Below are 13,513 nucleotides of genomic sequence, written 5' to 3' on the forward strand. Positions count from 1 at the left end.
ATGGGACCCGGGAAATGCTCTATGCCTGTCTGCCAACTGAACAAGTGAACATCTTGGTTTGTAAACAGAAGGGTAAAGGGTCCAGGATATATCAGGCGACAGATGTCCTCCTCTGTCAGTCAGCCTGGGCTTGGGGGCACAGACAGCAGGGCACCCAGCTGTCAGCCCACCGGTGGGCAGCAGGAAGTCCTACCTCACTGAAGCACATTCTACCAGCCATGTTACCCTAGTGGCGTCGTGGTTATGCGTTGGGTTGCTAACCACAAGGTCAGCAGTTCAAAACTGCCAGCTGCTCCTCAGGAGGAGTGGGGAGGAGACAGTGCTTTCTATTCCTGTCAAGACTTGTAGTTAGGCGCCATCGAGCCAGCTCCGGCCCGGAGCGATCCCACGCACAACAGAAGGAAACACTGCAAACTCCTGCGTCGTCCTCACAAACGTTCCTCTGCCTGAGCCCCTTGGTGCCGCCACGGTGACGGTCCGTCTTTCCCGCTGTCCCTCCACTTGACCAAGCAGCATGTCCTTCTCCAGGGACTGGTCTCTCCTGACATGTCCAACATATGTAAGTCAAAGTCCAGCTATCTTTGTCTCTGGCTGTACTTCTCCGAAGGCAGACTGGTTTGTCCCATGGTACTTTCAATATTTGTCCCCAGCACCACGATTCAAATGCATCAGTTCCTCTACGGTCTTCCTTACTCAACGTCCAACTTTCATGGCTTGGGTCAGGTGCCCCTCAGTCCTGAAAGTCACCTCCTTGTTCTTCAGCACTCTAAAGAGGTCTCGTGCAGCAGATTTGCCTAATGCAGTGTGTCTTTTGATCTCTTGACTGCTGCTTCCATGAGCACTGATTGTGGATCCAGGCAAGACAAAATCCGTGCCAATTTCAACCTTTTCTCCATTTACCATGATGTTACCTGCTGGTCCAGCTGTGAGGAGTTTGGTCTTCTTTTAATTGAGTTGTAATCCATTCTGAAGGCTGTCATCCCATCCTTGACCTTCACCAGCAGGTGCTTCAAGTCCTCCTTGCTTTCAGCAAATCGGTGTCATCTGCACACTGCGGGTTGTTAATAAGCCTTCCTCCAGTCTGCCCACACTCTTCTCCATAGACACCAGCTTCTCTGTGTGATGATTTGCTCAGCACGCAGATTGAACAAATCTGGTGAGAGGATACAACCCCGATGCGCACCTTTTCTGATTTTAAACGACGCAGTGTTTCCTGGTTCTGTTCACACAACTGCCTCTTGATCTAGGTACAGGTTCCAAATGAAGTGTTCTGGAACCCCCGTTCTTCTCAAGGTGACCCACAGTTTATGATGGTAGACACAGTCACATGCCACTGCTTAGTCAATGCAACACAAGTAAACATCTTCCTAGTATTCTCTGCCTTGGGCCAAGAGCCATCTGACATCAGTAATGAAATCCCTGTTCCACGTCCTCTGCTGAATCAGGCCTGAACTTCTGGCAGCACCCTGTCAATGCACTGCTGCAACCGTTGTTGGGTGATGTGTTAGTCCGGGTAGACTAGAGAAGCAAGTCCATGGACACACGTGTGTGTATAAGAAAGAGATTTATATACAAGAGCAATTGAACATTGAGAAACATCCCAGCCCAGGCCATATCAAGTCCATAAGTCTGATATTAGCCCATCTGTCTGATACCAATCTATAAAGTCCTCTTCAGACTCACGAAACACATGCAGTGATGCTGAGGGCAGAAGATCACAGGCCGGTGGGTAGAAAGTCTTTGGATCCAGTGGCACTGGAAACATCTCAGTGCTGGCAGGGGTCTCTGCATGGCTTCTCCAGCACCCAGGGCTGCATCAGGGTGGCTCCATGTGTCTTGTCAGCTGCTATGTCTCCCAGGATGTGAGCAGAATCTGCCGCCTCCAAGGAGGAAAATCCAGCAATTCCCAGAATCCTTAGGGGAAGGCCATGCCCACACAAAGCTCTCATTGGCCATATCCTGATTAACAGCCTAGACTCCACCCCTACACTCTTAATCTTCAAATTGACACTAGATTATGCAATTACCACAGATGATCTGAAACAAACCTTATGTAAAGAGCTAGAGTCCCTGAAACTCGGGCAGTTGGACCCTGTCCCACAGGGTCAGTGCAAGTCAGAATCAACTGGATGCTGTCAAGTGGGGTTTTTTTGGTTTGAGGTGACTCTGGGACAGTCCCTTCCCCACTTTGAGTATGTCTATTTCCCAGAGTACCCCTCAAGTTGTGAGAAAGGGGGGTGGACCTCACAGTGTGTCTTGGCCTTCGTAGGTCACTGGGTTTGACACCTGAGAGGACAGAGTCTGTGGGCAGTAATGAAAGTGGGGTTAGCCTTTGGATGGCCTGAAGTGGGAGCCAAGGCAATTTTTTTTTTGTCGGCTAAAATGATTTTTTTTAATTTTAACAATTTATTGGGGCTCATACAATTCTTTTCACAGTTCATACATATACATACCAAGGCAATTTTACAAATATTCAAGACAGTCAACCCTTGGGTTCCTCCTGCCAGGACTGCCGAGACACACAAAATACCACGCACCGTAGGTGACTTTAACATGAAGGAAATACCGTACAGTAAGCATCAAAGTGCTTGTGGAAAAATTCCATCCTCCCCTCATTCTATTTTCCCACAAACTTTTGAAGCCCCCCTGGGACAGGAAAGCCTGTGTAAGGCATACGCCAGCCAGAGAAGCAAAATACGAGTATTTACCCCACATAGAGAGTGGTACCCCACATAGAGAGTGGCATGGAAGTGGCCAGACTGCACCCAGTCTAAGGCAGAAACCTTTGAGATCCAGAAAGCGAGGCTGCCGGGGGTCACAGGTCCCACTGTAGTTTGTCAGCAGGGCCAGGTCTTCGCTGAAGACTCTGGAGGTGCATCTAACGCAGCGTCCACTCTGTCTCTGGACAACATCACTGAGAGGAGAATGAAAACTTCGTCAGATCAAGCACTCCCTCGATGCAAGAATACTTTCTTCTATTAAATTGGCATTCTATGATGCTCACCCTCCCGACACACCGCTGAAGCCAAAGTGGGTGAACAAGCAAATGTGGTGAAGAAAGCTGATGGTGCCCGGCTATCAAAAGAGATAGCATCTGGGGTCTTAAAGGCTTGAAGATAAAGAAGTGGCCATCTAGCTCAGAAGCAACAAAACCCACATGCAAGAAGCACACCAGCCTGTGTGATCACGTGGTTCCGAAGGGATCAGTTATCAGGCATCAAAAAAACAAAAAATCATATCATTGGGTGCATACCTCCATGATACGATCGCTGAGGACAAACGGGTACATAAGCAAATGTTGTGAAGAAAGCTGATGGTACCCGGCTATCAAAAGAGATAGCGTCTGGGGTCTTAAAGGCTGGAAGGTAAACAAGCAGCCATCTAGCTCAGAAGCAAAAAAGCCCACATGGAAGAAGCACACCGGCCTGTGCGATCACAAGGTGTCGAAGGGATCAGGTATAAGGCATCATCACACACACACACACACACACACACACAAAATCTTACCAGAGTGAATGAAGGGGGAAGTGCAGAGTGGAGACCCAAAGCCCATTTGTCGGCCACTGGAGATCCCCTCACAGAGGGGTCTAGAGGAGGATATGAGTCAGTCAGGATGTGACGTAGCACCGATGAAGAATACAGCTTTCCTCCAGTTCCTAAATGCTTCCTCGCCCCCAACTACCATGATCCAAATTCTACCTTGCAAATCTGGATAGGGCAGAGGTTGTACACTGGTGCATATGGGAGCTGGAGGCACAGGGAATCCAGGGTGGATGATACCTTCAGGACCATGGGTGTGAGGGGCGATAAGGGGAGAGTAGAGGGTGAGTGGGTTAGAAAGGGGGAACTGATTACAAGGATCCACATGTAACCTCCTCCCTGGGGGATGGACAACAGAGAAGGGGGTGAAGGGAGACTCCGGATAGGGCAAGATATGACAAAATAACAATTTATAAATTATCAAGGACTCATGAGGGAGGGGGAGTGGGGAGGGAGGGGAAAGAAAGAGGACCTGATGCAAAGGGCTTAAGTGGAGAGCAAATACTTTGAAAATGATTAGGGCAAAGAATGTACAGATGTGCTTTATACAATTGATGTATGTATATGTATGGAGTGTGATACGAGTTGTATGAGGCCCTAATAAAATGTTAAAAAAAATAAAAATAGAATAAAGAAAAAAAAATTCGTCAGAGACCTGATTTCTAAACAAGGTCATGGTCACAGGGACCAGGAGTTTGGATTTCAGTTGGCCTTTTCCAGGGATACACTTTAATCCATCAGAGTCCTCAGAGGATGAGTGGGATGGTGGTCCCTAGTGGACAGATGGAGAGGCACTGAGGCACAGAGACGGAGGGAGCTGAGATCTGAACCCAGCTCACTACACTGACCCTTCCATCCTCCTGTCCCTCCCCTGCCGAGGGTGAATTCTAAGGTCAGGCTGGAGGTCAAAGGCCCCTCCCTTGGGGTGAAAGCGCTGAGACAGGGCAAATAGGGTCCCTTGGCTAGACTCTGGTGGGCAAGAGGTCCAGGCTAGTCTGAGTCGAGGGGCGCCCCTCTCCCAACCTTAGAGGCCTCTCCCAGCTTGAGGCAATGCTGAGGCTGGACCCCTGAGGCATGCCCCACCCCTTCCCACAACCTACCCCTTTCTGAAGCGCCTGGTTGCCCTTCCTGGCCATGCTGCCCGAGACCCCCTATCTTGTCCGCCCAACTGGCCATCCCCTCCTGCAGCTCCACCTTTGGGAAACACACCAAATACCCACTTGCCACGGGGCTGATCCCGAATGTCGACACCCCCGGCCCCCCACACTGTATACACAGCCAAGTCACTGAGCAAGACTTACGGGCTGGCTGTGACTTACGAAGCCCACCTCCACCTTTCTCCTGAGGTGGAATTGTGAGCCTCCAGGGCAGCGGTTCTCAACCTTCCTCATGCCACCACCCTTTCACACAGTTCATGTGGTGGTGACCTCCCCACCATAAAATTATTCTCCTTGCTACTTCATATCTGTCATTTTGCTACTGTGATGAATCGGGTAACCCCTCTGAAAGGGTCATTCAACCCCCCAAGGGGTCGCGACCCACAGGTCGAGAACCGCTGCTCTAAGCGCTTCACGTGGGCAGTGAGTGGCATGTTTTGTGAACTCCAGGAGTGGAACGGTACCTTCCTGCGCCGGGTGACCTGACGGTAGCCTGGGACTGCAGCCGTCTGTTCTGCCAAGCAGGCGACCCCACTGACCGCACACCCTCACCCACACTGTCTGTATTTTTGGCGCACTGCTATTTTGAGCCTCCCTCAAGCCCCCCCTCAACGTCTGGGCAGGATTTCTGGGGTTGGGCGAGGGGTGGGACCTCCAGAACCCACAGCACAGCCCACCCTCGGATCCCGCTCCGGGAGGAGACTGTTGGGGGTCCGTGGGTGCAGGAAAAGCGGGGGAGGCCGGGCCATTCCCACTAGCCGCTACCCCAGACGGGGATCCCCGGACCAGACACGCAATCCTTTCCCGTCTCACTCCGCCCTACGACGTGGGCAAGGCGAAGCCCCGCCTCTTCCTGGGGGCCAGCCCTCCCGGGCTCCGCCCCCGGGGTGGGGGCGCGCCCTCCGTGGGGGGCCTGGAAGGGGACCAGGGGGCAGGGCGGACAGAGCCCCAGGATGGCGCTGGCCCTTGGTGTCCTAAGCGCAGAAGCCAGCTCTGACCGCCCTCAGGGGCTTCCATTCATTCAGAGGCAGAGGGTCCAGCCGCCTGCCCCCCAGAAGCTGTCGTCTTGGAGGGGGGCATGGGGGTGGCCGAGCTGAAGTGAGGGGACCACCCAGCTGAAGGTCGCCTTGGGGAGAAGGGACAGGAGGGACAGTCCGCAGTCTGGGAGCGCCATCCCGAGGCGGGGGTTCTGGCAACTTTGAATGAAGTTTGGGTGGGGGGCTCCGTGGGGACAAAATAAACCCCGAAGGGCGCACAGTGAGAGTGGACCCTGGGACCCCAGGTGCGGGTGTCGAAGATGGAGCTGCTGCGGGGCGCGGATGAGGTGGGGGCTCGGTGCCATCTGGGGAGCGCAGAGTGCAGGGGTGGCCCCCCGGTCCAGGGAGTCCAGAGCCTGGCCTTGGGGTCCAGCCCCGGGGGGCCCTGGCCGGGCGCCCGGAGGATCGGCCGCGGGGGACCGGGCGGGGGCCTGCGGCCTCCGGGGGCGGAGGAGCGGGGGGCCGGGGTCCCTCCCCCTGGCGCGGGCTCAGGAATCCGCGAGGGGCGGGCGCAGCGCGGGGTGGGCCGGCGGCGGGCGCCGGGGGCGCTTCCTGGGGCCGCGCGTCCGGGGAGCAGCGCCGCCGTCCGCCGCAGGCGCAGCCCGAGCCGCCGGAGCCGCGGGCGTCGCGCGCCCAGTGAGTCGGGGGCGGGGGGCGGGCCGAGGGGGGCCCAGGCGCCCGGGCCCGGGCGGGGGCGGGGCGGCGGGGACCGGGCCCGGCCTGCGGAGGAGTCGGCCCGAGAGGCGCCTGGACGCCGATTGCCGTCCGGACCGGGCTGGCCGGGCCGGAACTCTGGGGCCTCGGACAGGGGCCGGGGGGTGCCGTGGCAGACGCAGCCTGACCGCCGCCCGCCCGCCCGCTCGCAGCCCCAGGATGGTGCCCTTCGCCTCCTGCCTGCCGGGCTCGCTGCTGCTCTGGGCGCTGCTGCTGCTGCTGCTGCCCCTAGGACCAGTGTCCCCACAGGACTCCGAGGAGCCTGACAGCTATACGGTGGGGACTGCCGGCCGGCCGGGCCACTGGCCCTGGCGGGATTCTGGTGGACGGGGCCATTGTTTGAAGTGGGCCGGGAGGGAGCTCGGGCTTGGGTCTTGGAGGGAACTGGGGCTGACCACTGGCCACCTCTGGTCCCCTTTCAGGAGTGTACAGATGGTTATGAGTGGGATCCTGACAGCCAGCACTGCCGGGGTGAGTGTGCCTGGGTGCTGACCCTCCAGGCGCCCATCGAAGGGACTGGACCCAGCGCTTGCCCTCTGCCTGGCTCTGCTGAGACAAGGCCAGCTCTAGGTTCCAGGGCCCAGCTCAGTGAGGGGGTGGAGGAGTCATCTAGGCCCCTCCCTTTCTGAGAAGCCCAGGAAATCCTGCTCCCACCCCCAGAAGCCAAGAGAGTCACAGGGCACTGCCCAGGGAGGCAAGTACAGGACTCCTGCTCTGACCCCTCCTCTGCACCATTACAAACCAGGCGGGCTGTCCTCGGGGTGGCACAGGGCCTGCATGGCACTCGGGCTGAGCCAGGGCTTTGAGGACAGGGACAGGCCCACCTGGATGAAGGAGAATGGGCTGAATTGAATGGTGGGACCAGCCAACCAGGGGAGGCACCGGGCCGGCAGCCTCAGCCTCTTGATTAGAGACAGCCTCACTGGGCCACTCAGGGAGCGAGGCTCCTGCCTCCCCCCTCCAGGGCCAACAGCCCAGGAGACTGCCCCACAGGCCCCTCTTCACAGATGTCCAGGGGCAGGGAGCAAGGAACACGTGGGCTTAGCTGTGCTTAGTTACTAATCCACAGTGAACATTTTCACCTGACTGCCACCTGAAATGGCTTGCTCCATCTGTAAGTAAGCACGACTTACCTTGCTGGGAATGCACCCCTGCAGACGTGAACGAGTGCCTGACCATCCCTGAGGCCTGCAAGGGAGAGATGAAATGCATTAACCATTACGGGGGCTACTTGTGCCTGCCCCGCTCCGCTGCCGTCATCAGTGACCTGCACAACGAGGGATCCCCACCCCCTCGGCCTCTAGGTCCACAACCCAACTCCTGCCCTCCAGGCTATGAACCCGATGAGCAGGAGAGCTGTGTGGGTGAGTGCCGGGCACCCCGGCTCTGCGCCTTCCAACCCTCCCACCAAACACCCACCGTTGCATTTCCAAATGTCAGTTCATGCTCCTCCTGGGCTCCAGAGCTGTTCATGGCTCCCCAGGGCCACGGGAGGACCTCAGACCGCCACCAAGACCCTCACAGTGGGTGGAGCCTGCTATCAGTGACTCCAACTCCCAGCCCGTTGCCCCAGCCAGCCTCTGGGATCTCAGACTCTACACAGTGCCTGCGCCCATGCCCATGCCCACGCCCACCGCCTGCTCCTGGGGCGGGGGGGGGGGAAAGAGGGTGCTAGAATCTGTGCTCCTCACCCAGGGCCCCACAGGTTAGGGTGCCTAGTCCATCGGCTCCCAGGCTGGCCACCTGTGTTCTGAGCTGATGGGAGGTGTGCACCTATGTGACTGCCGCCTGACTGTGTCCTCCCACCATGAGGGGTCTGTCGTGCTGTGTGTGTGTGTGTGTGTGTGTGTGCACGTGTGCGCGCACTGGCTCTTGGGCCGGGGCTGAGTGTTGTCTCCTGCAGACGTGGATGAGTGTGATGAGGCTCTGCACGACTGCCGCCCCAGCCAGCAGTGCCATAACCTGCCCGGCTCCTATCAGTGCACCTGCCCTGACGGCTACCGCAAGATCGGGCCCGAGTGTGTGGGTGAGTGCAGCCTGGGCCTTGGGTGCCAGAGCCCCAGGGGTTCTGATTCTGAGCCCCAGCCTTCGTGCACCCTGCTGCCTGACCTATGCTCATTGCTCCTCTCCCAAGTAGAGTTCAGCTTCACCCCAGTCCTCTGCCACCACCCACATGCCACCACCCACAGAAGCCTAAATGGTGGCAGGGGTGCCCTGGCTGACCGGGTCTTGTCCAGTCCCCCAGACACCGATAGGCCTCTGGGTGATAAGAGCCCACCCTCGTTCCCCTGCCCGCATCAGACATAGACGAGTGCCGTTACCGCTACTGCCAGCACCGCTGCGTGAACCTGCCTGGCTCTTTCCGCTGCCAGTGTGAGCCCGGCTTTCAGCTGGGACCCAACAACCGCTCCTGTGTGGGTAAGGCTGGGCAGGGCCAGGCTCCTGGGCCCTGGGCAGGGAGTGCGGGCGGGGGAGCCCCTTTCCTGAGCATCTCAGTTTGGGGGGAGGGCTCGGGCTGCGCCTCTGCTTCCACTCCTTCCATGTTTGCTGGCACCCATAGATGTGAATGAGTGTGACATGGGGGCCCCGTGTGAGCAGCGCTGTTTCAACTCCTATGGGACCTTCCTGTGTCGTTGCCACCAGGGCTATGAGCTGCACCGAGATGGCTTCTCCTGTAACGGTGAGACCTCTGCCCCCTCAGCGGCCGGGTCACGTGTTCCTCCACTTGTTCTTCTCCCCGCCCCCTTGTGTCCACCTCCTGCCGCACAGTCCTCTGTCTGATGGTTCTGCGTCCTGTCCACTCTGTGCCCACACACTCCTGTGTACCCTTCTCAGGCTGGGCCTCCCGCCCGGGGGCAGGGAAGGCAGGGAGAACAGTGCTGGCACCGCTGGTGCTCCCTGGGGAAAATGAGGCCTGAGCATGCGAGTGTGGCCAGGGCCTCGGGCCGGAGTCCTCAGGGTGCTGATCCGACAGCCTGCTTGTGCCCTGGCTTCTGACCTCCACTTCACCCCGCCCCCAACCTCCCAGGTAGAATTCAGCTTCACCCCAGTCTGAGCGAGAATGTGGGTCCCACACTCCTCAGGAGTCAGACAGCCCCACCTTGGGATCTAGACGAGGGCGCGTCCCTGTTCTCCCCACGTCTTCAGTAAAACGAGTGATTTGAGGATTCAACAGGAACAGGCAGAGAGACGGCTTCTTCACGCTAAAGGCAAAACCAAACCTGCTGTCACAGAACGGAGTCGATTCTGGCTCATACTGACTGACCCTATAGGTCAGGGAGGAACTGCCTCCATAGGGCTTCCAAGGCTCTCTTAGCAGCCTAACCCACCCCTTGACCCCCAATCAGAGACACCCAATCTAGAATGTCTATGACTGAAAGCTTTATCTTCCTCCCACACAGGGACTGGTGGGTTTGAACCGGTGACCAGGTAGTTAGCAGCCCAAGGCCTAATCCACAGTACCAGCAGAGCTCTTTAGCAAACCCAGAACAAACAAACAAGCCAAACCCAATGTCAGTCAGTCAATTCCAACTCATAGTGACTGGGAGACTTTACAAATCTTTACGGGGGGAAAGCCAGCCTCATTCTGCTCGGAGGAGCAGCTGGTGCGTTTGAACTGCCAATCTTGCAGTTAGCAGTCCAGCACCACCGGGGCTCCTCTGGGCAACACGGTAGAATTATTGAGACTTTACCCGGCACCCCCCCCTTTGCCAAATGTAATCTTGTCAACCACCCTGTGGGGTAAGTGCACGTGTTTTCCTTCTGAAAAATTTGGAGATGGATAGCGCCCTCCGGGCTCATTGGAGGATGGCAGAACCCGCTAAGCCTGAAGGCCTGGGTAAATGACTTTCATGGTACAAAGGAGAGCGGTGAGGAGAGCCTGCCAAGGTCACGCAGCTGGGGGTGAGGTGGGGCCAGGACCTGATCTCAGTCTCTGCATGGCAGGCCTAGGGAGGGGTGACTGGTACTTGGGCAGATTCTGGGTCACAGGGATTTGGGGCAAATAACAGAAAACCTGAGCAGGCTGGGCTCTCAAGCCTCATCTGCTCTCACCTGCTCGTCAGTCTGAAGGGTTCGAAGCCAGGGCTCTCATTTTGTACCTTCTTACAGCCCTGGGGCAGTGTGGGACACCTTGCCCCAGTAGCACTTGACAGCTTACAGGTTGGTGGTTCAAACAAACGCAGGCTCATCTCGAGAAGGAAGGGCCTGGGGATGATCGTGTCTGTAAGTGGAAACCTCAGGGAGCACTTCTGCTCTGCACCAAGTGGGGCCACCAGGAGGGGAAGTGGGCTCCACAGCCGGGGCCCTTTCATTCCCCTCTGACGGCTGAGCGCTCTGTCAATGCTGGTAGAACATCTTGGAAAAGAGTCTCGGGCACCAAGAACCCTGCCCCCCACTCGCCTTCAGCCCCGCCCCGCAGCTGATCAGCCCCACCCCCTCCCCAGATATCGATGAATGCAACTACTCCAGTTACCTCTGCCAGTACCGCTGTGTCAACGAGCCAGGGCGTTTCTCCTGCCACTGTCCGCAGGGCTACCAGCTGCTGGCCACCCGCCTCTGCCAAGGTACGGGGTGCCCGGGCGGTCTGGGCAGCGTGGTGTGAGGGGCTGGGGTCTGACGCCTGGGTCCCAGCCCCTCCCCGCTGATGCAGATGTTAACGAGTGTGAGTCGGGCGAGTACCAGTGCTCTGAGACCCAGACCTGTGTCAACTACCACGGGGGCTACCGGTGCGTGGACACCAACCGCTGCGTGGAGCCCTATGTCCAGGTGTCCGACAAGTGAGTCAAACGCAATGCCGAGCGCTTGGAGAAACTACAACTCCCAGCGGCCTTTGAGGCTGACTGGCGCCTATCCAAGCTGGCAGGTGGCCCTGAGGGCTGATGGGGCTTGTAGTTCTTCATGACGATATGCATGTTCAGGCGGGAGTGGGAGGACCCATCTTGCACTTTTGGGGGGTAGGCGAGCCTTGTGGGGGATGGGCTAGACCTCATTCACGCCCCTCATCTTGGGGTCCCCAGCCGCTGCCTGTGTCCCGCCTCCAACGCCCTGTGCCGCGAGCAGCCCTCGTCCATTGTGCACCGCTACATGAGCATCACCTCGGAGCGGAGCGTGCCCGCCGACGTGTTCCAGATCCAGGCAACCTCCGTCTACCCCGGCGCCTACAACGCCTTTCAGATCCGTGCCGGAAACGCACAGGGCGACTTTTACATTCGGGTAAGGCTTCTGCCAGCCCCACCCTAAAACTGACACGCAAACCCGGCCCTTTAATTCCTGGAAGCCCAACATGCTAGACCTGGTCTTGGTGTCCTGGTAAAGCCTCACCCTTCTCTGGGTTAACCGTTAGCTCCAGCGCAGTGGTCGCAACCTACCTCATGTGGTGGCGACTCCCAACCATAATTCTTTTCATTGCTATTTCATCACTGTCATTTTGCTACTGATATGAATCGGGGGCGACCCCGGTGAAAAGGCCATTGGACCCCCACAGGTCGAGAACCGCTGCTCTAGTGGCCGTGGCCAAGTGGGTTACGTATTGGGCAGCAACAAGGTCAGTGGTTAAGAACCACCAGCCGCTCCGTGGGAGAAAGGCAAGACTCGTTGCTCTTGTAGATCCACACGTGGGTGTTCTACCCAGTCCTAGAGGCTGGAGCTCGGAGTTGGAATCTACTCAGTGTTAGCAGAGTTCGGTTAAGGAAAACAGAAGGCCTAAAGCCAGCTGTCTGTCCACGTGGCTGCGAGCTCTCGGAGTGGCTGGTCTGTCCATCTCCTGCCTGTAGGTCTGCACTGTGTGGGGGGTGAAATTCCCATGGGACAAAGTAGAGGGTGTGAGATGCTGTTCTGAGTTTCCCCTGGGATCCCCCATCTGGCCTCAGCTGGTGGCCTGGGCCGCCTTCAGAGACATGGGAAAGATGGTCCAGTGGAGCCGAGCCTCCTGGACTGGGTCAGCGGGGCCAGCCCCCTGCAGGTGGAGCTGTGAGGGCAGAGGTGTGCCAGGGCCTCCAACCCAAGAGCTGTAACCCTGTATCCAGCTGGTGAATGGGTCTGTCTGGTATCCACCAGGCTTGTTTTTGAAATGGAATGCTTTGAGGGGGTGTCCGCAATAGCCCCAATCATTCCCAAGTTTAACACCTGTCCCATCATTAACTCTGGCTAGATCAAAGAACAGTTGGCAACTGTGTGTGTGTGGGGGGGGGGGGTGGAACGGGACCAGGCAGGACCCAGGCAGGTGTCACACCTGGACTTTGGCTCTTGCTCCCTCCTGGCCAAGGGAGTCAGGAGTGGTTCTGGGTTAGGGGCCGACCCAGCACCCAATCTGATACAGCGTCTTGTCCTCTCCCCCTGCCCCCCCCCCCCCTGCAGCAAATCAACAATGTCAGTGCCATGCTGGTTCTCGCCCGGCCTGTGACGGGCCCCCGGGAGTACGTGCTGGACCTAGAAATGGTCACCATGAATTCTCTCATGAGCTACCGGGCCAGCTCCGTGCTGAGACTCACCGTCTTCGTGGGGGCCTACACCTTCTGAGGGGGCCGGGGACCCTCAGGGAGTGGAGGGATGAGTCCAGGGTTCAGGGGGGATTGCCTTCTGCTAGGAAGGATGCCGACGTGAGGGGGCAGAGAAAGGTAGGCAAAGGAGAAAGAGGGCGTCTTGGGGGTGAAATGGGTGGGCAACACTGTAGTGACCCCAGATTGGGGTGAGGCTCTGTGCTCAGGCTGAGTGGGCCCCATTTTGGGAGCTGGAACCCCACTCCATGGCCAGACTCAGTCTCTGCACCCCAGCATCAGAATTGCTCTGCTAGGAGGTGAGGCCTTGGCAGCCCACAACTGGGGCCTGACTGCTGTACTGGGACACCCCTGCAGTGGGCAGTGCCAGGGGACCCTGGGCTCCAGGCCCAGCTTGGCCTCCAACTACCAATTTGGACCAGCCCTGCGCGTTCCCTGGGCCTGTTTCCCACCCATAAAAAGAGGTGACTGGACTGCGAGCGGTTTCCAGACTTTGCTTTTTCAAGCGGCAGCACTTCTTTGCAGAGGGCAGAGGCCCGGTGACACAACCTTAGTGCAGACTGGCAGT

The 13,513-nt window shown here is 57.7% G+C and overlaps 1 protein-coding gene and 1 long non-coding RNA gene across 2 annotated transcripts; one reads left to right on the plus strand and one right to left on the minus strand.

Moving 5' to 3' along the window:
• Positions 1-437: 437 nt before the first annotated feature.
• LOC142444466 (uncharacterized) lies at positions 438-5,477 on the minus strand. The gene is made up of 3 exons (XR_012783918.1): positions 5,162-5,477; positions 3,508-3,587; positions 438-2,914 (listed from the first exon to the last, which is right to left on the minus strand). It is a non-coding gene; the product is annotated as an uncharacterized LOC142444466 (long non-coding RNA).
• Positions 5,478-6,241: 764 nt separating this feature from the next.
• On the plus strand, positions 6,242-13,424 carry EFEMP2 (EGF containing fibulin extracellular matrix protein 2). Its single transcript, XM_075545379.1, has 11 exons — positions 6,242-6,370; positions 6,601-6,724; positions 6,871-6,919; positions 7,606-7,812; positions 8,352-8,474; positions 8,750-8,866; positions 9,009-9,128; positions 10,894-11,013; positions 11,100-11,226; positions 11,467-11,662; positions 12,806-13,424. The coding sequence occupies exons 2-11, from the start codon at positions 6,608-6,610 to the stop codon at positions 12,965-12,967; spliced, it is 1,338 nt and encodes a 445-aa protein (XP_075401494.1). The 5' UTR covers positions 6,242-6,370; positions 6,601-6,607; the 3' UTR covers positions 12,968-13,424.
• The last annotated feature ends 89 nt before the right edge of the window (positions 13,425-13,513 follow it).

The sequence above is a fragment of the Tenrec ecaudatus genome, chromosome 4, assembly GCF_050624435.1.
Source record: "Tenrec ecaudatus isolate mTenEca1 chromosome 4, mTenEca1.hap1, whole genome shotgun sequence".
In the NCBI taxonomy this organism is placed as follows: Eukaryota; Metazoa; Chordata; class Mammalia; order Afrosoricida; family Tenrecidae; genus Tenrec; species Tenrec ecaudatus.

Excerpts from the sequence above, each read along its gene's own strand:
- EFEMP2 (XM_075545379.1), top strand. The coding sequence starts at position 6,608 with ATGGTGCCCTTCGCCTCCTGCCTGCCGGGCTCGCTGCTGCTCTGGGCG. Across the intron at positions 6,725-6,870 it reads AGGAGCCTGACAGCTATACG|GAGTGTACAGATGGTTATGA; the intron begins GTGGGGACTGCC and ends GTCCCCTTTCAG. Across the intron at positions 9,129-10,893 it reads AGATGGCTTCTCCTGTAACG|ATATCGATGAATGCAACTAC; the intron begins GTGAGACCTCTG and ends CCCCCTCCCCAG.